The 26,377-nt window shown below is 39.0% G+C and overlaps 1 protein-coding gene across 1 annotated transcript in view; it reads left to right on the top strand.

Moving 5' to 3' along the window:
* GDA (guanine deaminase) overlaps positions 1-15,116 on the top strand; it is a 116,364-nt gene extending 101,248 nt beyond the window's left edge. The window contains exons 11-14 of the mRNA XM_056118787.1: positions 6,033-6,179; positions 10,394-10,524; positions 13,066-13,093; positions 14,146-15,116. Of these exons, the coding sequence (XP_055974762.1) occupies positions 6,033-6,179; positions 10,394-10,524; positions 13,066-13,093; positions 14,146-14,216 (377 nt within the window). The 3' untranslated portion in view covers positions 14,217-15,116. The remainder of the gene's footprint in view (positions 1-6,032; positions 6,180-10,393; positions 10,525-13,065; positions 13,094-14,145) is intronic.
* The last annotated feature ends 11,261 nt before the right edge of the window (positions 15,117-26,377 follow it).

The following is a 26,377-nucleotide window of genomic DNA, read 5'->3' as shown; positions in this document are numbered from 1 at the left end:
AAGTTTCAGTTCATTTTATACCAAGCAATTAATTTTTTTATGACATACAACAGCACAACATGATATGTCAGTATTTTTGAGGAGACATTTTAGAGTAGGTTATTGTTTCCCATTTTATTTGAATTGCAGGAATTATGATTTTTTTAGTTACAATTTCAGTCTTGAGTCAGTGAGCTTGTAGTAATAGCTGATGTGGTCACAGATATTAAGGCAGCAGCATACTGGTTTTTCTTTTTTATTTCTTTAAAAAAAAATGGATAAGGAAAAGTTGACCAAGAACTTTTGCTATATACTATAGTTATTAATTTTTTAAAAAATGGGATGGCATTGCCTCTTTCGCAAACCACAACACCCAATAAGAGAGAGTTTGGTTATAGCTGTCATTTTAAACTCTCCTCCAGGAAGGCTGCTTGATTTCATTATTCCACTATTAAAATTTCCTCTGGATTTTACACCGGATCTATTATTCGTAATAAATTTTTATTTCTTTGTTTCATTGAGTATTGTAAATGAAGTACTTTGTGTTGCTGCAGCAGTTGCCCTGTGTTGGCCTGCTGGCTAGATCTTCGGCCCAATTTGTACCTTGAAAGATATCATCTGAGGATATTTCTAGGAGTATGTGCTCTTCCTTCCCTATTTCTTTTTTCTGCTTAATATTTAATTTTTTTTTTTTTTTGGTCTGGAGGTAACATGGTTACAGTAGTGTTTATATTAATGAGTTTGGTGTTCAAACTCACAGCGAGTGATAGCACAGTGGTAGGGTGTTGCCTTGCGCGCAGCTAGCCCGGCCAAGCCAGGTTCGATTCCTCCGCCCCTCTTGGAGAGCCTAGCAAGCTACCGAGAGTATTCAATATGCCAAACACAGTAACAAGAAGTCTCACAATGGAGACATTACTGGGTCCGCTCGAACAAATCGATGAACAACTGGAGGACAGTGTGGACAGTGTTGTGTTCAAAATTACTGCACCTACACCAACACCAAAGGATCAGATTCTTCACCAATGTCCCTCTGTCACTTCTAGTCCACCTTGTTCTTTCTCACCTTCAAACTCTCCCACCCCCTAAGTGGGTAGCCTACGTTCTGTTCCAATGTCCACAGGTTTGTTGTCATTGAATACTCTCCATCCCCTGGATTAATTTCTTTATATACTACATGTGAGTGAGATAATCTGACATTTGTTCTTCCTCTGATTTATTGGCTTCACATGATGTCTCTGATTCAAACCAAGTTGTAGGAAAATTTTTAAAAAAAATTTTTTTATTAATGAATCATTGTGAGGTACAGTTATAGGCTTACAAACTTTTGTGCTTCTGCTTCAGTCATACAATGATCGAGCACTCATCCCTTCGTCAGTGCCCATTTTCTGCCACCAATGGTCCCAGAATCCTTCCTACTACTCCCACCCCGTCCCCCCCACCCCACCCCGCCTCTGTGGCAAGGCATTCCCTTTTGCGCTCTCTCTCATTTTGGGTGTTGTGGTTTGCAATAGAGGTATTAAGTGGCCATCATGTTCGGTCTATAGTCCAAGTTGTAGCAAAACTTAATTGTTCTTCTTTTCTTATAATTGGATTTGATATGCCAAAAACAGTAACAACAAATCTCAGAATTTGTTGTGAGATGTTACTGATGCCCGCTCGAGCAAATTGATGAACAGCAGGATGACAGTGACAGTGACAGTGTTTTGCGTTGGAGGTGTCTGATTCTATACACTGACACCACCTTACCCACTAGAGATGGCAAGTTTCTTAGCTCCATGGGACAAGATCTGAGCCTCCCTCTCCTCTAGGATGGTTATGCATCCTGTAGTTTCCCAACCTCTTTGGGTCACAGTTAATGGCTTAGAGTGCATGCAGGAGGAGTGTGCTGTGAGCTTGGACTTCAGGTTGCCATCTCACATAAGCACAAGCAGACACAGTGAGTTTGATTCTCAGAGCCGAGAGGTGTTGTCAACTAATAAAAAACAAGATCCTGATACAATCTTCACTCAGTTCAGTGCTCTGAACTCTAATTTGAGGCAGAAAACACCATTCTTCTCTCTTCCCCATTCCCCACTGTTTCATCATTTTTACCTTTTGGTTTTCATTTATGTTAACATAGCATTCATGTCATTTAACTGGATTTTTTTTAGCAATTGTTAAGATAGCTTAAGTTATTTTTATTTTCTGAGTAAATTATTGTTCATGCTTGCAGAATAATTCATCAAAGTCAACAAAAGCAAAAAAGTCTTTGATCCACAATTTAAAACTGGTCTGTATATTATAGAAGTTCATTATTTCTCTTTCAGTTCACCAACTTATTTGTACGACTATGAGCATTTTAATATTCCATATTCAGAGTATACTAACTGCATTGCTTTTGTTTTGTTTCTTTTCCCATTTTTATACAACTATTTTATAATATAAATTCAATTTTTATATATTTCCATATCTTATAGTGATTGTTATATATATATATATATATATATATATATATATAGTAAGTAAAGTAAAGTAAAAGCCCTCCCATTGATCATCGATTTGCTCGAGCAGGCCCAGTAACGTCTCCATTGGAGACTTTGTTGTTACTGTGTCTGGCATATCCAATACTCTCGGTAGCTTGCCGGGCTCTCCGAGAGGGGCGGAGGAATCGAACTCGGGTCAGCCATGTTGGCCGCTTGTAAGGCGAACGCCCTACCCACTGTGCTATTGCTCTCTCTATATATATATTAGTACCATGGTCTATAAAAGTATAAATGGTGGGGTCTCATATATAAAATATTCCTTCACCATGCCCTCCACTAGAGTGCCTCCTTCCCTCCATCACTGTCCCAGTGTCTTCCACAATTCTGTCCAACTCCTCTCGTCCCTCCCTGTGGTAAACCCGCTACTGAAGTCCAGTTGTCAGTTTCTGTTCCCTTTGTTCCTCTACTATGTTTCTTTATAGTCTTCATATGTAAGTAAGTAAGGCCCTCCCGTTGATCATCGATTTGCTCGAGCGGGCCCAGTAACGTCTCCATTGGAGACTTTGTTGTTACTGTGTCTGGCATATCGAATACGTCTCGGGGAGCTTGCCAGGCTCTGCCGTGCGGGCGAGATACTCTCGGTAGCTTGCCGGGCTCTCCGAGAGGGGCGTAGGAATCGAGTGAGATCATTTTGTATCTATCCCTCTGACTCATTTTTTCTAGCATGATACTCCCCAGATTCAAGTAATCGTGTGTTTATCCTTTCTTTACATTTAACACTTTATTTGATTTATCAATATATAAAGAAGTAAAAAATATATTTCAAAACTTAATATATATTTTTCTTAAATCATATGTTTTCTTAGTTTGATGACATAGTAAAATAAATGTTTGATGAATGGTTACTGAATTAAACTTGTTAAAGAACTGAATTATTCTCTTACAATACTGTTATGGTTAAAGAAAGAAAAGCATTTTCTTTTAAAAAATACAATTTTATCGAAGGAAACTTGAGCTAACTGAACATAAAACTAAAAATCAATCTAGGATTATCACTGAATAGGCAATTATTTTTAAATGTACATACATATGCACTAAAATATATATATATATATATATCCCAAAATGTCCAAGAAAAAGAGCCCTGGTGTATGGTATGTTTTTTAATTTTAATTTTTTGGTTTTGGGATAATATTAAGTGGTGTTCAGGGCTTACTTCTGGCTCTGTGCTCAGGAATCATTCCTGGTGGGTTCAGGGGGAACCACTTGGTGCCAGGTATTGAATCCAGGTTGGCTGTTTGCAAGCCAAACACTATACCTGCTCTTCCATCTTTCCAGTCCAAATTTGGTTATCAATAACTATATTCATCCTCTGATAAAGCATGATAACATACTTAAAATTTATTTATGTAAGCTATTTTATTAACTTTTACATTTGTTCTTGTCAAAAGTAATATTTCAATTGAATTATAGTTAGGTACTATAAATCATTAAAAATCTTATTTCATATTCCATGATGTCTGGCAAAATATAAAACTGTCTACATTAGCATTGTTCTTTTATTTCACTAACTTTCTGGAATAACCGAGTTCATTTTAAAGCTTTTCCAGAAAAAATATAAAGGAGTGGCTTTTTGATCTCCCCAAATTCTCATATGAATTAGAATAGAGAATAGTCAGTCCAAGCACAGAACTAGAAGCTTCTTTTAAATCTCATTTTATGTTATCTAAATGATCGTTACAACAATGCAGACAGATTTTTAACAATGTACCTGAGAATTCAGGCAATTTTTATACATAAGAGTTTCTAAAAGAGTTTTCTCTCTGGAGAAGCCAGTGTTCTCTCTTGAGCAAAATGTCTGAATCTGTTTCTTTCCTTCCTCTCTTTATTTCCACAATAAACTTAAAAAAAAATTAAAAAATATTTTCTTCCACTCTTCTATCTGGGGATTGAGAGAAAGCTCAGTCATTGGTTCTCAAGAGTGACCCCTGAACACAGAGCCAGGAGTAGCGCCTGAGCACATCTGGTGTGGCCACAAAATCAAATGTATTAAAGTTTCTAAAATCAAAAGTATTAAAGTTTCTTTCTTTTGTTTTACTAATCATCCGAAAGATGTGCCAGATTGAATAGTGCCTCTTTCCACCAAAAGAACTCACTCAGAAATTATTCCTGTGAATTTGGAATGCGGGTCTTGACCCTAAATCCAGTGATGAATGCCCTTCTAGGAGAGCAGAAGTGGGAGTGGGAAGGTCCGTTGAAGATGAAGGCAGTGATTAGCCAGAGCAAGAAAGTCGACAGGCAAAGAAAGAAGAGAAGATTTTTGAGAGTGTTTATAGTGCCCATGGCTCTCGCTCACATTACTTGGATAACAGACTTCTGGTCTCCCAAACTGTGAGAGAATAATTTATTATTATTATTATTATTTATTTATTGAATCACCTTGAGAACAGTTACAAAGCTTTCAGGTTTAAGTCTCAGTCATACAACGATCAAACACCCATCCCTTCACCAGTACACATTTTCTACCACTAAGAACCCCAATATACCCCCCATCCCTCTCCTTCCCCTTCATGTGAGGCAAATGATTTCCACTTAACTCTCTCTCTCTACCTTGATTGCATTCATTATTTCGACAAAAGATGCACCATTCTTATTTGGAATTTTCCCCCAACAGTCAGACTTGCTGAAAGGGCATCGTTAAATAATCTGTTTTCTGTTGTTGGTTATGAAGAGCATATCACGTCACGGCTGCACCACTTTGGATTTCTGATATTTAATTAAATCTGGAGGGATTTCTGCCAAAAGCTGCTGGGTTCCAAATTGGGTCTGTGTGCCTCTGGGCCCATGGCCGCTCATGGGGGGCAACTCGTGTTTTCAGCAGGGCAGGAAGGATGGGCCAGTTTCACCTCCCATCTCATTAGGCCGCAGTTACCTCGTCACTGCCGGCACATACATGGCTGTCCAATAGGCTCTGAAGTGGCAGCCACTGTGCTGAGAGAATAAATTTATGCTTTTTTCAGTCACCAAATTTTTGATGACTCATTCAACAATACTAGGAATAAATATAGGAAAAGAAAGAAAGAAAGAAAGAAGGAAGGAAGGAAGGAAGGAAGGAAGGAAGGAAGGAAGGAAGGAAGGAAGGAGAAAAGAAAAAGGAAAGGCAGAAAAGGGAAAGGAAAATGATTTTATGGAAGAGAAAAATCTTATTTTGAGAAAAAAAAAGAGGCTGGAGTCATAGCACAGCAGGTATGGCATTTGCCTTGCACGCAGCTGACCCAGTTTGATTCCCAGCAACCCATATGGTCCCCCGAGCACCACCAGGAGTAATCCCTGAGTGCAAAGCCAGGAGTAACCCCTGTGCATCGCTGGGTGGGACCCACCCCCCAAAATAAATAAATACAAGTATATGTTTGGTACTAATCATAGGTGTTGAATTCCTTTAAATGTTAGTCTGGTTTTTTTCTATGTTCTTTTAAGTAGTTGTAAAGTGGAATATTTGATACTAAAAAACAAAGCATAGAAATGAAACTTACATACCAAATCCTTTTTTTCCTGAACATACTCTTTTGACTTTGTTTTTATCTCATATAGATGTGGCTGGCGGCTACTCATACTCCATGCTTGATGCAATCAGAAGAGCGGTGATGGTTTCTAATATCCTTTTGATCAATAAGGTAAATGAGAAAAGTCTCACCCTCAAAGAAGTCTTCAGATTAGCTACTCTGGGAGGCAGCCAAGGTAATGATTATTATTTTTTTTATCTCTTAGGCAATGTATGTGTTCTTGGATACAGTTACTGAAAGCATGTGATAATGGCATCACAATAACATAGACATCCAATATTTATAATTTTTGCATCTGATGTAATATTTCCCAAACTTAGCAAGCAAGGTAACTATTCGGGCAGGGGAAGGGCATAATTGTTTCAGGCAGTTCATTGTTATTGACAGAAAAACTGTTCAACACCCCTACTATATCAATGGCTTTAATGAATATTTGCACTGATCATATAAATACAAGTTTTGTGTTTTTGGTTTTGGGGTCGCACCCAGAAGTTCTCAGGGCTTACTCCTTTCTCTGTGTTCAGGGGATCACTCCTGGTCGATCTCAGGGAATGATATGGTGTACCAGGGATCAAATCCAGATCTGTGGGGTTCAAGGGAAGCACCTCACTTGCTGTACTATCACTCTGACCCCCCCAATATAAGTTCTTTAAAATCATCTGTTTGTTTTCCATCAAGTTGAGTAACACGATCTCCTTTGCCCCAAGTATGATGATGATAATAATAACAATAACGATAATAATAATAATAATATAATTGTAGTAGTGAGGGATCAGAGAAATGACTCAATATGCCTGAGGCACATGCGTAGAGTCCAGCACTGCAGATGGTCCCTCAAGGACCTCCAGGAGTGACCCCTAAACACTGAGCCAGAAGTAGTTCTTTAAACCACGTATGGCCCCCAAGCCCTAAACAAATAGCAGTAGTAGTAGTAAAATTCGATTCACCGAGCTCTAATGATGTGATAAGCACTTTGAATTCTATGTATGTTGTTATTAAATTCTCAAAATCATTAGGATTAATTCATTTCACCAGTAATATGCCAGGTGAGACTTACATAACTGTCAAGCTATAGTGTGCCATGACTTGAATACAGAAAACCTGAGGTGAGAATGAAGATCCTTACCCGTTGTCTTTCACTTTCATAGCTTCCTACACAAATCCCAGTTTGGACTATGTATTTTCATTAGGACACCATATTACCTAAATCCTCTTAGAGGGAATAATATATAAAGCTATACTTTGTTGGGGCCAGAGCTATAATATAGTGGGTAACTTACCTGTCTAGCATGAGGCCGACCTGGGTTAAAGCCCCAGCATCCCATGTGGCCTCCTGAGCACCACCAGTAGTGATTCCTGAGTGCAAAGCCAGGAGTAACCCCTGAGCATCTCCAGGTGTAACCCAAAAACAAAAAAAACAGAAAACCAAACAACAACAACAAAACAAAGTGTATTGATGTGCAAATACTGTTCATCAACTTTTCCTACTTTCACGTGTAGTTTATTCTTTAGATATTTATTTATTTGGGGGTCTCTCAACTGGTGCCCAGGAAGCTTGGAGATCTCTCTTAGTGATTTGGAGGCAAAGCAGCCCGAGAACCTGGTGCTTCTCTAGCTCTAGTGTTGCTTGGGAACCACATCCAACAGTATTCAGGGGGCCATGAGTGCTGGGGACTGAACTGGGGTCAGCCACATGCAAGACAAGTGCTTTAAACCCTATCATATCTCTCTGGAAGTTCTATGTTGCTTTCTTCCAGGAGCTTTATTTTTCGTTAGCTATTTTTTTTAATGTTCTGAAGCAGGATGAATTTTCTAAAGAATCTTTCAAAACTGTGCTGGAGAAACAGTACTACTGTGACTGACCCTTATTCAATCCACATTTTCATATGGTTCCAACGTCCCCAGGAGTGACCCCTGAGCACAGAGCCAGAAGTAGACCCTGAGTACTAAACAGAATAGCCCAAAAAAACCAAAACACCTACTCCCAAAATAAATAGAATGCTTTAAGAAAAACAACTACAGGTCACTTGTTTGGAGTTCTCCAAGTATTATTTCATTTTCTGAAGTTTAAATAAGCTTTTTTTAATTGGTATGGTGGGGGGCACACCTGTCTGTGTTTAGGGATTAGTTCTGACTCTGCACTAAGGAATCACTCCTCATGGTGTTCAGGGGACCATAAGGGATGCCAGGGATCAAACCTAGGTCCTTCTCATGCAAGGCAAATGCCTTACTCATTGTACTATTATTCTGGCCCAAATCAGCTATTCCTTTAATGAGCGTAACATTCCCCCATCCCAATCTTCATTGTGATTTAGACGTCTGAGCTCAGGAAGTTGTCATACCAATCTCATTTTCATGGTGCAAAGCAGTTGGATTTAAATAGTGCTTTTTTTAATTCTAGGCCCTCTGTGAGTTGCTTCATCCGGGATCCTGTGTCTGATCAAGACAGCCTGGGGTGCTTACTGAATCATTTCTACCTTGTTCTGCTTTAATTTGTTTTCAGAGCTACTGAACTTTCTTGTATGGAATTTCTGCTCCTTATCTTGTGTCTGTACAAGAGTCTGAGAGAAATGAGATGAATAGATCCTGAGTATAGCTTCCCAGCTTGCCACAGCCTTTAAATGCACTCTCAATGAAATCATGATATGCATAAGTCACCTTCACAGAGCTCATATTTGCTTTGAAGGCAACAAAAATTAATATCCTGAAGTTCACTTGAATTGTTTAGCAACCTGGCAATAATCTGAATTCAGATGAATTTATAAATTCACTGACGGGGGACCAGAGCAATAGTACAGTGGGTAGGTCATTTGCCGTGCACACAACCAACCTGGGTTCAATCCTGGGCACCGCTTATATGGCCCCTGAGTTCACCAAGAATAGTCCCTGTGTGCAGAGCCCGGAGTAAGCTCTGAGCATGGCCAGGTGTGGTCCCCAAACCAAGTAAATAAATAAATAAATTCACAGAAAGCAATTGTGTCTTTTTTGATTAGTTTGTGATTGAACTCCTCAAGTCCTCAGAGTCCCAAATAGGTGCATGTATCATCAATCCTGATCTATCATACACAATTTTATTTTGACACAGTCATTAAAAACTCGTATTTGTCATGTTTCTTTGTCAAAGACAAAAATAGCAGTAGACTTGGTTAAGAAGGAAATTTCCAGTCATTTTTCTCTTGCATTCAGTCTTTTCCAACCTGATTAGTAAAGTCATCTAATTGCTTTTAACATTTCTAATTATTTTTGCAGCTCTTTTTTTCTATAAGAAATTTTTAGCTAAAAAAATATCTTTTTCTTTTCTGAGAATAAAAGGGTTGCCCTTTAAATAACCTTTAATAACAAGTGGTATTTCCAAGTAAGAGCTTGCCAGAGCACTGGAAATCCATCCATATATAGAAGGATAAATGTAGCAGATGCTAACGGAGCTATGTGATCAAATGTTTTCATATTGGACTGTATTTGATAGTAACAGGATGCAACAAACACATGCAAAGATTCAAATAAATAATGCTATAATATAGTTCACTTTCATTTTATGCATTCTTCCATTTGGTATTTCAGTGTAAACTTTACTCAGATTATAGGTTTTAAGGAATTTCAGTTCAATATTTTCATTGTCGGAAAAACTATCCCATAATTTGAAACTAAAGCATAAAGAAGAGCAATATTCTTTCTTGAAGCCCAATATTATTCAATATGAATTCTAGTTAAAAGGTGGATCAAGTCCTAGGCATTGTTGACCCAGGCTCAACTTTAGAAAACAATTCTCTAGCATCCAAAAAATCTCCAGTATTACAAAGAAATTGGTTTTCTTGAGAAAGCATTGGGATTTTGCAGTTACAACTTTGTTTACTTTCAGAACTGAAAACTTTCTATTCTGAGTAATTAAGCTAAAGGATTTATGATGGACATGACTGCTTTGGCAAATATGCACATGGATGAATTTTTGATTTGAAGGCCATTTTATTGCCACAAAAATAGATCTTGTGTGCTATACCCTGTACAACAGAAAGGAGTTGGGAAAATTGCATGGAAAAAGAAGAAAAGTGTGATGTCAATCATCATATTTCTTAGAAGAATGAATAAAATATCATAGACCAGCTGGACTGTGCAGAACACTGACAGAGTTGAAATAGAAATTCACCATTAGAATTATGATCATGGTGATAAAGGGAACTCTTTCATTCTCAGAGTTTTCTTTCCCTGTGCTGTGCTTCCTATAAGTAGAAGCCTATGACCTATTGCAATGAGAGCTTTCTGCTTCACTCTTAACGATACTAATTTTTTTCTAGTGACATGTTGGCAGATTATATCCTTGCAAACTGGGACATTGGCATGATATGATGGTTCACAACACTGACTTGTTTATTCATGTATTACACTCTATAGCTTTAGGGCTAGACAAAGAGATTGGAAATTTCGAAGTGGGCAAGGAATTTGATGCTCTCCTGATCAACCCCAAAGCTTCTGACTCTCCCATTGACCTGTTCTATGGAGATTTTGTTGGTGATATTTCTGAGGTATGTAAAAGAAGATAGCCAAAGAGTATTTATTTCTTGAAGGAGTCATAGTATAGTATAGTATAGTATAGTATAGTATAGTATAGTATAGTATTTACTACAGGGAGGAAAGGGACTGGAGAAAGTACAGGGACTAAGGAACTTGCCTTGCATACAGCCAGCCCTGGGTTCAACACTGGAGTTATTTCCTCTGCTGGTTTGATTCACTCCCCCACCCAAATATATAATTTTGTTTGTTTATTTTTTATGAGCCATTCCCGGTAATGCTCAGGGGTTACCTCAGATCAAATGGGACACAGGGGATCAAACCTTGGCTGACCACCTGCAAGGCAAATGCTCTCTGGACTGGACTGTGTCTCCAGCCTAAATAAAATTTAAAGGAAAAAAAGGTTGAATGTTTTCACAGAATGCAGAAGAATCTTAAAAAAAAAAAAAAACAAACTAGATACTTATGAACCATAATTTCCATGATAGCAATGTTAGCATAATGGTATTAAGTAAATATTTACATTTTGAGCACATTTGTGTATTTGAATATTCTGACTATGAAAAATCATAATAAAACCAACTGAATATCTTTCTGCTTTGTAGTATGGGCTTAAACACATTCATACACATCCTGTTTGTTTAACAATCAGAACAACTATGAGAGGGAGATGCTATTGATATTACCCTATTAATTAATGGCAGTAAGACACAAGAGGAGACTAAATGATTTTTTCTTTTTTTTTAATTTTTACTAGTGAAATGCCATGAGGTTCAGTTGTAGACTTACAAATTTTTGTGCTTGGGTTTCAGTTATACAATGATTGAGTACCCATCTCTCCACCAGTGCCCATTTCCCACCACCACGGATCCCAGTATCCCTCCCACTCCCCATCCCCAAATCCCACCCTGCCTCTGTGACAGGGCGTTCCCTTTTGTTCTCTCTCTCCTTTTGGGTGCTGTGGTTTGCAAAAAAGGAATTGAGTGGCAATCATGTTTGGTCTACAGTCTACTTTCAGCATGCATCTCCCATCCTGGGTGGATCTTCCCAGCACCCTTTATTTGGTGCGCCCTTCTCTATCTGAGCTGCCTTTACCCCTAGAGTGTGCAGCTGGCCTCCAAGCCATGGAATGAGGAGACTAAATGATTTACCTAAGAGCTCATGCTCATAACTATGAATCAATCACAGGACTTTCTGACTTCTAGACTTCGCATTTTTGATCATCCTGGTTCAGGAACTGGAGAGATAGTACAGCAGGCCTCCTTGCTGTACTCTTTACATGTGGCCTACTTGATTGAGTTTAAATCCTTGTACCACATATAATCTCCTGAGAACAACCAGCGATCTCTGAGCATGGAGACACCAGAAGTAAACCTTGAACACTGACAGGTGTGGTCCCGAAACAAAACCAAAAATAAGTAAATATACTGATTTTTGTTGTTTTAATAAAAGTTCTTTATAACATTTTATTTTTCCTTTAAAATATTTGCTCGATTTATTTAACAAATCAGGAGAGAGTTGTAATACTAAATATACTATAATAAGTAGTTCGAAAAAATATGTATAATTATTTCATTGGTACCATTTGCTATTTTCATATTACTTAAACACATCTTTTGCACCTTAATTAGACTGAATTTCTGGGGAATAGGACTCAACTCAGAACTCCTTATAGTTATTTTTCCCTCTATACCTCTAGGAATGTTTGAATTATTTTATTAAATAAATTAATTTATTTTAAATGATCACTTGATCACTTGTCTTCCCATTGTTCATCAATTTGCTCGAGCGGGTGCCAGTAACGTCTCCATTCATCCCAGCCCTGAGATTTTAGCATCCTCTCCTTACTCATCCTTCCCAACGCTGCTGTATTGGAGGCTCTTTCAGTGTCAGGGGAATGAGGTCGTTGTTGTTATTGTATTTGGCATATTGAATATGCCACGAGTAGCTTGCCAAGCTCTTCCCCGCGGGTGGGATACTCTCGATAGCTTGCCAGGCTCTCCAAGAGGGACGGAGGCTTTTGGGGTGGCCAAAAATGACAGCAATTTATTTATATAACTATATAAACAGTAACAACAAAGTCTCCAATGGAGACGTTACTGGGCCCGCTCGAGCAAATCGACGATCAACGGGAGGGCCTTTACCTTATATAAATAGTTATATACTGAGAATTTTCCAATAAAAAAAATTTGTAAATAATCAGTATTTTTTATAAAGCAAAAACTCTTTGTTGTTGTTGTTTTGCTTTTTAAGTCTACACTCCATAAGAGACTACTCCTGAGTCTCTGCTCAGGGATCATTTCTGGTGGTGTTCCAGGAACTGTATCTGGTGACAAGGACTGAACCCAAGGACTGAACCAGGGTGGGGCCATGTGCGTGGCAAGGACTTTAACCACTGTTTAAACTCTCTCTACAGCCCCAAACCATTTCTTTTAATGAGTAAGAGTAGATTTTGCCATTGAGAAATATATTTTTGAGCTTGCTAATCACTGTTGACTCTGGATTTCCTTTTATAAAAATGCAAACTATTCTCATTTTCACTTATTTTTTTTTAGGCTGTTATCCAGAAGTTCCTCTATCTAGGTAAGTATATATGTTGCTCTATGTTAGTTAAAGATTTTCTATGTCTCTTACTTTGGTTTAATTTTTGTAGTGATTTATTCATTTGTTGAACCCCAAATGTGATCATTTGTTCATTTGTGTATATATATACATACATATGTATACATATATACACATACACACATACACACATATATGTATATATAGCTTATTTTGTTTATAAAGCCCTGGCTGTGTGGGTTCATTCCTGGCTGTGCTCTGGGATCACTCTTGGTGCAACACAGGACAACATGCATTGTCAGGGATCCAACAACCCAGGTCTGTTGTGTGCAAAGCCAGTGCTGTACTATCTGTAGACACTGTACTATCTCTCTGGCCCATAGATTTGTTTTTAATATTCCCCATGATCAAACTTGTTTATGATACAACACTTAAAGGCATTGTTTAAAATGTCCAGGTTCTAGAACTTATTGCCATAGATCCTAAAATAAAAATAATGAAAAGGTGAGGTGGAAGTTCTTTGTACCTTACTCTTACACTTTCACCTCCACTCTGCCCTGGTATGTGATGTTTGTGACAAATATGTGTGACATATCACTACACATACTCTTTAGTGCATTACTATTCAGTAATGCTATAGGAGACCATAGCTATAGGAGACGTATGAGAGTTTAGGGTCTTGGGTAACTTGAGAGAGGCCATTTTCTTTCTTTCTTTATTTATTTTTGTATTCTTCTCATCTCTCCATTCTGATTATGATTCTGGAGTGTTAGAAAAACTTTTTCCTTCTTGATTAATACTGGAAAGGGAATCCACTTACTTGGGCTGAAAGAACAGTATTAAGTACCAATTTTATGTAATTTCTGCCTAGATACAGTATTCAGAACCCAGTCTTCAAGTTAGATGCAGTGACTTCTCTTGCTTATGTCGCTCTGTCCAGATTATAAGCACACTGAGGAGAAAAGGGCATTCTTTTTGTTTTTCTTGTTTTAATTTTTTTTCCTGCTAGTGGTAATTGAAATACTTACTCTCACAAGTGCACTTTATAAATGATTTATCGTTTTTTCTTTCAGGAGATGATCGTAATATTGAGGAAGTTTATGTGGGCGGAAAGCAGGTGGTCCCGTTCTCAAGCTCGGTGTAAAACCCTGGACATCTTCAAGTTCTCCTGGGATAATGTGGTTCTGCATTTCTCTTGTGCCCAGGCAGAGTTCGAAAGTCAAAAAAACAGTACCTTGTTCTTGGGGTGACAATCTCTTTCTGTGTCTAGTTACAGTATTCACTTGACAAATCATTTGAGGGAAGTTGCTCTAACAATCGACTCTCTGGTTGGGAGGATTCAAAATCTCTCCCTTTTGAGCTATTCAGATTTACTTTAAGCTCAAACATAAGGGACATTTCTGGTGGTTTCTCATAGATTGAGGTAAGATTGATTTCATATTTAAAAATGTGGAGAGAAAAGATATTGCTATAAGGTTAGATATTTTGATCTAATAATAGTAAAAAATCAGAAAACGAATAAACGAGTATATTTTTATGAGGGAAGAAAAGTTCAGACTGTCAACTAATGTGGAAAATCACTTCAGATTATGTTGGTAAATTACCTACTGAGCAAAAGAATTAAGGAAAAAAGGAGAGAACTTGCTGAATTTTAAAATGTTCCAAGATGAACCTTGTGTTCTGAAAGTTTGCACTTAATGGAATTTGCATATTAGAGCTGTGTTATTGTTGTACTTTGCCTTCTTTGGGGATGAAATGTCAGAAATTGAATGCCACATACTTCCTTAATATAGTTCTGTGCTTCAAAGTGTTTGACAGAAGTTGGGTATTAAAGACTTAAAGTCTCTTAGGAATATTATTCATATAACTACATAGCATAAATAGTTGTATTTTTGTGTACTTAAAAAAAACTCACTTCCTAACTGTGCTATATTAGTAGTGCTTCAGTTTTGTTAGAACCCAGATGAATGCTACCCCACTGTTGTGTAGACTGGAATCTTCAGAAACTGAGGCAAACACTGGGCATCCAGGGACTACCAGTATGGAAGGAAAAGTGTTACTGTAATGGCCTCTTCTCCCTAAGAACTTTGCCCAAGTTGCTGGAAATTTCATACTCAGATCTATTAGAATTTTAAAATGAAGGATGAATCTTATTTTAAAAATATTTAAAATAAACCCTGCATATTGAAATAATTCTATTTTCTGATTTTATCCTATTATCTTTCCAACGCCTATTAATTTTCAGGATTTTAGAATTTTTGGATGATGGAAACTATAGACAGGTCATATTTAATGTTCATATGAGTGTAACATCATTATGCTGGGCATCTAGGAACATTCACAAAGCAGAGAATATTTTTACGTTCCCAGCTAATAAGTATGCTTCTCACAACCAAGAATTAAAACAAAGTTATGAATTTGTGACACATCCTGAAATAGTAGTGATGTAAATGCTGTTTAAACCCTTTACTCTTTTCCTCACTTGAGTCCAAATACTACAAACCAGCAACAAAATAAACAGATTTTTTACTGTAGGGCATTATTTGGATCTAAGGCTTAGGTGTGACTTGTTAATATTACCTGATAGTGAAGAATTTCATATAATATCATTGACTTCATATTTACAGAAATGAGAAGACAAATTCCCATCCTTTATTGTTAAATTTTATTCCCACATAGGATATTGAGTAATCGTTCGCATATTCATTTCAGGCTTTTTCCCTTGTTGGAAAAACTTTTAGCTTAGTATAAACTACATCTAGAAATTAAGCAAAATTTTGGTCATTTGGTCACACAACATCTAAGTCTTTGTATTGTGATAGAGTAAGTAACTTAGTTGAATCTTAGCTGATTCCAGTCTGTCTTGCCAAGATTTCTAGTTTCTGAGCCCTGTCAAAGATGCCTTGCCAAATTTCTCCCTATATCTCTGTAGTGTCAGCAAGTCTTTTCTGCCCTCGAACGCAGTCTCTGCCAAATGAACTTGGTTATTTGGTACTTAACCCAAATAAATGTCTACCCCACTAAATGATGAATTTGGATGAGAAGTGAAAGACCCTACACTTTTACCTCCCTAAGCGTATACATTTTGATGTTGAACATGTTTTCATGTAAACGTAAGTGTAGCATCAGAAGCAGAAGAATGACCATAGATAACCAATCTGACAAACATTAAGCCCTAGTACTATGTAAAGACTTGTGTATCATTCTAGTAAAAATAGGATGTGTTAAAATGTTTACATGTATTTTTGATCCCACTTGCAACACTTCTGACTTGTTTTACTTTTCAAGTGCAATATTACTGAATGTTGCCTATGCTCTTTGAAGTATTCCAAGTATTAACTATACGTGTGACTAGATGTCCTGCACTTTAAAATGTTGCTTTTGACTAGTGTGATTTGACTTTAAATTGTGAAGAGCAGTATTCAAGCTAATCTTGTCACTTTAGGTTTGAAAATTTTGCTCTCTGCCTAGAGACAAATAGTTATGACTATCAGATTCCTCGCTCTATTCTACAATGTTTCCCTCGTATTTCATGGTACACTTTACAGGTAAAGGTGTAATCCACTAGTGTTGACTATCAGTCACTTAAACCCTTTTAAGACAAAAGTAGGCTAATCCATTCAAAAAGGAACCAAGTACAATATCAGGATCTACAAAACTGTCCTAGTAATTGCAAACAGAAGTGGAGGAGCCTGCTCCCTTGGTGATTCTCAACTTTACATCTTCCCCCTCTAAGTTCTCAAAAGTTTTAGACCCAAGAGAATATCTTGAAAAGATCTTCATTCATGCCAGAAGGAGATCTTCCTAGGATAGTGTTGAACATTAAATCTTTCTGAATCTCTTGTTTTCCTCCATGACAACTATAAGAGGTAGAAAAAGGAAATATGTAGAAAACTCTTGTTAGGTTTGATTGATTGATTGATTGATTGATTGTGTGTGTGTGTGTGTGTGTGTGTGTGTGTGGTAGCAGGATAAGCTCAGTATCTCACACATGCAACAACACAAACATATTGCTGAGATATATTCCCAGCCCAACTTCACTCTCTTTGCAGTGAGTCCTTAAGTACTCTCATGGGCATCACTGGCTGAGTCAGAGAGAAAACAGTGAACCTAAGAGTATAACATATTCTGGATCTTCAGTCCCTTCCAGTGTCTTCCTATTTTTTAATCTTAGCAATTCAGAATCACATGCCACGAAGGCTTTAAAGAAAATTGGAAGGCATACTGGATCAATTCTGCCTTGTAATTATATATGGCTGATACCAGAATTGGATGATTTTGCAGCCTACTGAACATTTTCGTTGTCTATTTTTGACGTTGATGGTGTCAGAAATATTCACATGTGTAATGAGTGTTCCAATTAATGAAAGATAGATTCAGAATTGTGTTTGGGGCAATGTCTTGAAATAATGTTCTAATAATCGAAAAGAGTTTTATGCCTTGTTTTCTGATTAAAGGAAACGTTTGCAGTTTCAGATGTTCTAATTACCATTTTGGACATCATCAGTCTCTAAAGGAAAATCATGGCGAGAAGTACACAAATGAACAGACACCGTTACAAACTATCAGGCATGTTTCGGTCTACAGGCATGTTTCACCTCTTTGTGAGCAATAGAGTGGAAGGTTAGTTTGTGGGTCTAGTCCAAATGCAGTGAATTGCAAGTCAAAGAGATCAATGATGAAATGAAACACAAATCCTTACAGTACTTTCACATTCCAACAGTGTTCAAGTGATTAGAATGACCTGTTCAGTGTCATTGATTCACTAGTTCAGTTCCTAGCTCAAAAACTAGTCAGAAAACATTGTAGCTCTCTAGCACTGTCCTCCCATTGTTCATCGAAAAGGCACCAGTAACATCTCCATTGTGAGACCTCTTGTTACTGTGTTTGGCATATCGAATACACCATGGGAAGCTTGCCAGGCTTTGCCGTGTGGGCGAGATATTCTCGGTAGCTTGCTAGGCTCTCCTAGAGGGGTGGAGGAATCGAACCCGGCTCGGCCTGGCCGGCCGCATGCAAGGCAAACGCTCTGCCCACTGTGCTATCGCTCCAGCCCAAGAAAACATTATTTATGAAAAACCTCTTTACACTGTTGCTAAATTCCTGCTTGTGTTCTTAACAATATATGTGTATGTATCCACGGGGACATTTTTCTCAATATTTGTGTAATTTGCTTATTGTTCTTGTGCTAAGTGAGCTTGTTTGTGCTTTAGACAAAAATAAATGAGACGTGTTATTTTGTTGTGAGTTCTTTCTTTTAACATGACTCCCCCCCACCACACACACACACAAAAACCTACAATAAAACAGCTATGAACCAATATATATCACCCATTGTTGGGGAACAGTTTTCCCCCCAATGGTGCCCAGACACATTGTGCACTCCGGGCAGATGTGGGGCAAAGGATAACAGAGAAACACCCTCTGGGAGCAGCGGATGGCTGTTCACCTTATTGCCAAATACACACATATTTTATAAGGGGTCTCGACTTCAGAAGATGGTCCAATCACAGAAAGTTTAGTATTATTGGCCTTTCACCTCTCCAACTCTGCTTTGCCCTGGTCCAGTCCCAATCAAGGCTAAATGCTGTGGTAGGATGACTTGCTAAGCAGACGTGACAGTTTCTGTGTCTAGGGCTCATTTGACTAGGAAGTTGAGTGAGGCTCAAGGCAGAACACCTGGTGCTGGCTGACACCCTGTTCTTGCCAACTTTGCCTCTTGTGAGGCTTTGCTTCTGGGCCACTTTGCAAGGTTGGGTCTTGTCTGCACCAGTGTCTGTCACCATGCTCCACAACCTATCCTATGATCGTCACTACAAGTAGCTTTTCATCTGCCCCTTAAATTCTATACTATTGTAAATGAATAGAAAAAAATTAAATGGGAAAAAGAGGGGGGAGGGAAGTTATTTCTTAGCATTTCTTTAGAATCCAATTGGTATTTGTTTTAATTTTGGCATGGTTAATATTTCATATTTTTAAACCACAACCCCAAATGATAAATGTACTTTACACCAAGAATTAGATTGCACCTCCATATGTGTAGCTAAAACAAAAATGTCATCAAGTGACATTTTTCCTGGCTGTGATGTTCTGGGCTAGTTTCTGTTCTCTTTTGTCCTATTCTATTAGATTTTTTTTCCTTTGCTAATAATTTCCCAAATTGGTTTCTTAAACCTCTAATGGCTCTTGTGGAAACAGCAATGTGGAATAATTCCCATTATCTTCTACATCCTATATGTAGGCTCCATAGATCCATTCTGTGGTATGAATTTGAGTATAAGTGGTATGAGTACCTTTCTTAGAATCCCAGGGACTAAATAAAATAACCTGGGACCAGAGTGACAGTACAACCAGTAGAGCATTTGCTTTGCATACAGTCAACCCAGGTTCAATTTTCTGGCACTCTGTATGGTTTATCAAGCCCTTCCAGAAATGATTCCTGAGTGCAGAGCAGGAGTAAGCCCAGAATACTGCCAGGTGTGGTCCCAAACCAATAAATAAATAAATAACACATCTATGGCACCTAAGAGTATATTGGAGACACAGTGATAATCCACTGTAAAAGTAAATATAGATTGAACAGAAATACATGAATATTTTTCTATTTTTTAAAAGAATATATAGTAATAATATCTAGTAAGGGCTGGAGAGATAGTACAACTAGTTAAGCACTTTGTTTTGCATGCCACCAAACAGTTCAACCCTTGGCAACCCAGATGACTCCATAAGCATTGCCAGAAATGAGTGCATAGGCAGAAGTAACCCCTAAGCTTTGCTGGGTGTGGTCCCAAATCAAAACAACAACAAAAAATACCAAAACCCAAAAAGTAACAAAATCTATAGCAAGTGATTGAATTTATATCAATTGACTATACAAAAATGTTCTATAAAGACTATAATTCTTGCCTTGCACATATGAGGTCCTGGATTCATTCCCTGGCACTGAAAAAAAAAAAAAGAAAAATGCACTGTAAGGATGTTTCAATACCATTAAGCTCATTACTTTTTAATTTATGACACAACACTATGGGAGAAGTAGATATGGTTTATAAATTCACTATAATTATTTTAATTTTTGTTAGTTTGGGGGCCACATCTGGTAGCGCTAACGGTTTATTCGTAGCTCTGTGCTCAGCGATACCTCCTGACATGGGCTCAGGGAACCATATGGGGTGCCAGAGTCAAACCCAGGTTAGCCATGTGCAAGATAAACACCCTTCCTTCTCTATTATTGCTCTGGTCCTTACTATCACTAGACGAAACCAGTGTTTCTCAACCTTTTTCCAATCATAGCTCTCTACCTTGATTTCCTCCTATGGGTCCTACCAGTGTGTCCCCTAGTCTCATGTAATGGCCCACCTGTGACCCCTTGGAATATCCTGGAGAACTGTTGGCAGCCAACTGAGAAATGTTATTGTAAGCAACTTAGTAAATAAGCACCTTCCTTCCTCCCAAAGAGCAACTTGATTAAACACACAGAAGAGAATTTTCACATGTACAACTCAGCTTTTTTTTTGTAGAAGTACTGCTATTTATTCAGCCACTGATTAGCTGATTGAATTGTGCATGAACTCCACCTTAAATATTTTTTTCATTTTTTATAAATTTATTTATTGAATCACCGTGAGAGCAGTTACAAAGCTTTCGGGTCTAAGTCTTGGTCGTACAGTGAAACACCTGTACCTTCACCAGTGCCCATTCTCCACCACCAAAAACCACAGTATACCCCTATCCCACACCCTCCCCCTACCTGTGGGGCAGTTGATTTACACAACTCTCTCTCTCTCTCTACTTTGATCACATTCAATATTTCAACACCAGACCCACCATTATTATTTGAGATTTTACCCCAACACTCAGATCTGCTGAAAAGGCAACAGTAGACAATTTATGTTCTATTGCTGGTTATGAATAACATGTGATGTCGCATGGCTGCAGTAGAGCCATGTTATGATTTTGAAATTCCAAAATTTTAACACTTAAATCTGGAGGGATTTCTGCCAAAAGCTACTGGGTTTCGAGATTTGCTCCTGAGTCTCTGGGATCATGGTCATTGAGCAGCTTGATCAAGAGCCAGAGAGGCCATTCGTGAGCGATGACTTGGGTCTCATTGTGACGGGGAGACCAGGACCAGCTCCACCCCAATCCTGTGAGGCCCAACAATTTTCGTCACTGAGGGCTCAGACCTGACTGTCCAATGGCCTCTGGAGGATGACAGCCACCGAACCGCCAAGGGGGAGCAGGCAGAGGAACAGCACCCTTTCCCCCCTGGGGTGGTCCGGTGACAGTAACCTACTACAGGGTCCGGACGCATCTCTGCCAAAAGCTGCTGGGTTTCAAGATTTGTTTCTGAGTCTCTGGGATCAAGGCCATTAAGCAGCTTGATCAGGAGCCAGAGAGGCCGTTTGTGGACGATGACTTGGGGTCTCGTTGGGGTGGGGAGGACAGAACTGGCTCCATTCCCATCCCATGAGGCCCTGCGTGTCTCGTCACTGGGGGCCCATACCTGACTGTCCAGTGGCCTCTGAAGGATGGCAGCCACTGGGCCGCTGTGGGGAACAGGCCAAGGCACGAAACCTATTCCCACCTGGGTTGGCCCAGAACCGGTAATCTGCTGCAGGGACCAGACGCATTTCTGCCAAGAGCCACTGGGTTTCGAGATTTGCTTCTGAGTCTCTGGGATCATGGCCACTAAGCAGTTCAATCAAGAACCAGAGAGGCCATGCCTCTAATTATATAGCTAAGCCGGAGGTGGTTTGTGGGTGTGTTTCCCACATACCTAACTTTTGGCCATTTACTTTCTTGGTAAACTTTGCCCCAAGTTTTTGGGGTCTGGCCAAAGGCATAGCAGCAATTTTGGGGTATCTGAAAGTCTGATGGAGCCATCAGGCTGCTGATGCACTTGCCTCACAGGTACAGATAGACCTGCTGGCGGCACCATACCCCCTACAACTCAGCTTTGATGTATGCCTAATTTGTGCATTGTGGCATATGGTTTGCAAAAGCTAATTAATTGCCGTATTAATTATTGCACTACATTCAAGATTTAAGTAAAATAAGGGTTAGACATAAAATAGTTTCTTGCCAAAGCAAGGGATATAGTACGGTGTTTTGAAACTTCATAAGGAGCAGATTCTCCATCTTAGGGATTTACCCACATCTGAACCTGAGATATGTATCCTCTGTGTGTGTGTATGTGTAGTGTGTGTGGGTGTGTGCATGTGGGCATATCTGCATGCGTGCAAATACATATTTATATTCTCTCCTATTTCTCAAAATAAAACTATGTTCTAAAAAATAAGTCAATGAGCAGCACTGTTTACAATAGCCAGAGTCTGGAAAAAACCTGAGTGCCCGAGAACAGATGACTGGTTAAAGAAACTTTGGTACATCTACACAATGGAGTACTATGCAGCTGTTAGAAAAGATGAAGTCATGAAATTTACATACAAGTGGTACAACATGGAAAGTATCATGCTAATCGAAATGAGTCAGAAAGAGAGGGATAGACATAGAAAGATTGCATTCATCTGGGGGATATAAAGTAACAAAGTATGAGATTAATACCCAAGAATAGCTGAGATCAGCACCAGGAGGATTACTCCATAGCTTAGTGGCCAGTCGAGCATTCTAGAGGAAAGGGCAGCTCAGATAGAGAAGGGAGCACCAAATAAAGGGTGTTGGGAGGATCTGTCCAGGATGGGAGATGCATGCTGAAAGTAGACTATAGACTGAACAGGATTGCCACTCAATGCCTCTTTTGCAAACCACAGCACCCCAAAGAGAACAAAAGGGAATGCCCTGCCACAGAAGCAGTGTGGGATTTGGGGGATGGGGTAGGAGGGATACTGGGATCAGTGGTGGTGGAAAATGGGCACTGGTGGAGGGATGGGTACTCAATCATTGTATAATTGAAACCCAAGCACAAAAATTTGTAAGCCTACAACTGTGCCTCATGGTGTTTCACAAAAAAAAAAAAAAAAAAAACTCACGTCAGTGAAAGATGTTCTATAAATTGCTGTGATGACAAAAATAGGACTTTTTAAGTTATCTTTTTAAATGAATTAAGCAAGTCAGAGAGAGTCTAGGGGTTAAGATAGACACGTTGCATGCAGCTATTCTGATGTGACCCCTGATACCCCTACATATAGTCCCCCAATTGCCATCAGGAGTGATCTCTGAGCACAAAGCCCTGAGCGCAACAGGTTGTGACCCAAAAACTGAAAAGAAAAGGCAGGGTGGATGGAGTGAATAAGAAAAACATTGCCTGTTCTTCACAGGGGATTGCCCTGCCACAGAGACAGGGGGGATGGGGGAATGGGGGTGGGGGGATATTATCCATGGTGGTGGAAAATGGGCACTGGTGGAGGGATGGGTATCTGATCATTGTATAATCAAAACCCAAGCACAAAGAATTGTAAATCTACAACTGTAAAAAAAATAAAATAAAATAAAGGGAAAAAATTTTTAAAAAAAAGAAAAACATTGCCTGTTCTTTAAAGTGACCCAACATTAAAGTGTACTTTTTTTATTACTGATTCAGACTCATCCTGTTTGCTACAAAATCTTCCTACAGAATCATTATAAAACTATACTGAATATTTTTTATAGTTATGTTTTTCATGTTTCTAAAATAGCTGAGTATTTTAGGGTGGGAATAGATATAAGTTACTAAAAATGCATTCTCTGTGGTCAAAATGTTGTTGAGAAATAATGATGACTCAGAAAATAAAACAACCTCATTTTCCCAAGGTGAAAGTGATAAAGGAATAGGGACTGGAGTGATAGTATAGTGGTATATTCATATATATAATACATATTCATATATATATATAGTATTTGCCTTACAATGCAGCCAACCCAGATTCCATCCCCATCACCCTATATGGTCCCCTGAGCTCACCAGGAGTGATCCCTAAGCTCAGAGCCAAGAGTACAAGCGGAGCAGTTCTGGGTGTACCCCCCCAAAATATAAATAAATAAAAAAGTGATAAAGGAAATAACAAATGTCGTTGAATTTTTTTTATGTAGGAGTACTGCTGTTTATTCAGCCACTGATTAGCTGATTGAATTAAATGTCGTTGAATTTTGCAGTTTCTCTTAATTTCTTGAATTGTCTAGATTATGTACCTACAGAATCTAGGGAATTAAACACAAATAGATTCTCCTATTTGTAGAAAAATATCTGAAAGACATAGCAGTAAATAACGTAAGAGAAATAAAGGTCCCGAAAGAGTATAAATGATGTTAAATAGCCAGATGGTGCAGTTATTATATACTTGCTTGAAAATGGAAACTTGTAGCTTCACTACAAAGTTAATTTCTGTCCTTTTCTTCTTGGGTTTTCTCCGTATAGGACTTTTGCTTTACTGTCATTAAATTAAGCTGCAACTTATAAATGAATAACCAAAGGAAATGTGGAAGTGTTTCTCTGTCCCTCTCTGTGTCCTGTCTCTCTTTCCTCTCTCTCTCTCTCTCTCTCTCTCTCTCTCTCTCTCTCTCTCTCTCTCTCTCTCTCTCTCTCTCTCTCCTCTCCCCTTATCTGTTTTTGGAATACTTGAGAGACTTTAAACAGCTTTGCTGTTTTGCATTTGTTTTTTATTTTCTTGGAGAAGTTTATTCCGCTCAGAGCTAATATAGGTGAAAAGTATAAGGTAGCTGTGTACTTGTAAAGCAGTTTGAAACCTTTACCGCAGTGCATGAAGGGATAGAGGCTAGAGAGGCTTCTGCTATTTCCAAGAATCAATTAGGAAGCTCAGAGAAAAGCAAGTGCAAACACTTCTTTCAATTCCCGGACACGTCTCTTTCCCCTGGCAAGACTAGGAAAGATGAATCAGGCTTGGCAAATTTTGTATCCTGGATTAATTTGCAGAACCACAACAAATCCTTCAGCATCATAAACATGTTCTGGCACATTGCAGTGGCATGTGATGCAGCCTGTGAAATCTCATGGAAGTGATTTGAGAGGGCGGGCATCTAGGGAAACCATGGAGTTTAGGTTGTTTGTGGTACTTGTTTGATTTCTATTGTTTTTATGAGTGACAGAGAAATATATTCAGCCGTACATATTTCACAATTTTATTTTTAATGTTTATTGCTGTATTATCATTGTTTAGGCAATAAGGTTATAATAGCGTTGAAGATTTTGGTATTAACATACAAAAATTACTTCCTGCATCTCACCACCTAGTGTTCAATCCCTATGTCACCTCCAGTAAGATGTTCCTTCCCCTCATTATCGTTGGTGGCCAGATCTGGCTTTAGTGTGTCCTGTAACCTCCCTTAGCACCACCGATGGGCTCAGTGATCAAGTGATAGCAGTGAACATAGATGTACACAGATCACTTGATCACTTGACTTCCCATTAATTGTCAATTTGCTTCAGCGGGCGCCAGTAACATCTCCATTTGTCCCTGTCGCGTGCTAGTGTAGCCCAATGGAGTCTGTTTGCTTGAGGAACATGAAGAGCCTCAAACCAATCCTTCATGATCTTGATGAAGAACTCTGACCATCTAGTAGGTGGGCGGCCACGAGGTCTTTTGACATCCCATGGAATCCAGTCAGTAACAGCTCTAGTCCAGCGGTCGTCTTTAAATCTCATTACGTGACCAGCCCATCTGATTTTTGACACCTTGGCAAACGAGACAGCGTCCCTGTTTCTTGATCGTCGACGGAGGTCGGAACTCCGTATTCTTTCTCTCATTTGAGTGAAATGTGATATTCCAAGCATAGCTCTTTCAATTCCTCTTTGGGAGACCCTAATAGCGTTCTCATCCTGTTTGCGTAGGGCCCAGGTCTCTGAGGCATATGTTAATGCAGGAAGAACAGTGGAATCAAAGAGATGTGTCCGGACCCGAAGGTTCTTCGTCCTCTTAGCTATTTCTTCGACGTTCTTGAAGGCGTTCCAAGCTGCTCTCTTCCTCCTGCGCAGCTCAGGTGCCAGGTCATTTGTCATGTTGACCTCTCGACCTAGGTACACATAGCTGTTGCATTCGGAGATGGTCGTTCCGTTGAGAGTGAATGGGGCGTCAGGAATGAGGCTGTTTCTCATAAACATTGTCTTCGTAAGATTCAGCTATAGTCCGACCTTTCCGCACTCACGGTCAAAGTCAGCCAGCATTTGTGCCACTTGGCTGATGTTTGGTGTTATTAAAACAATGTCATCAGCAAAGCGGAGGTGGTGTAGTTGCCGACCATCTATCTTCACTCCCATTCCTTCCCATTCCAGTCCTCGCATGATATTCTTGAGGGTGGCACTGAAGAGTTTCGAGGAAATGGTATCACCCTGCCGAACCCCTCTCTTGG

Source organism: Sorex fumeus, unplaced genomic scaffold (assembly GCF_029834395.1).
Source record: "Sorex fumeus unplaced genomic scaffold, SorFum_2.1 ptg000038l, whole genome shotgun sequence".
Lineage (NCBI taxonomy): Eukaryota > Metazoa > Chordata > Mammalia > Eulipotyphla > Soricidae > Sorex > Sorex fumeus.
The sequence above is the reverse complement of the archived record's forward strand: the minus strand, read 5'-3'. Positions and strand labels throughout refer to the sequence as shown.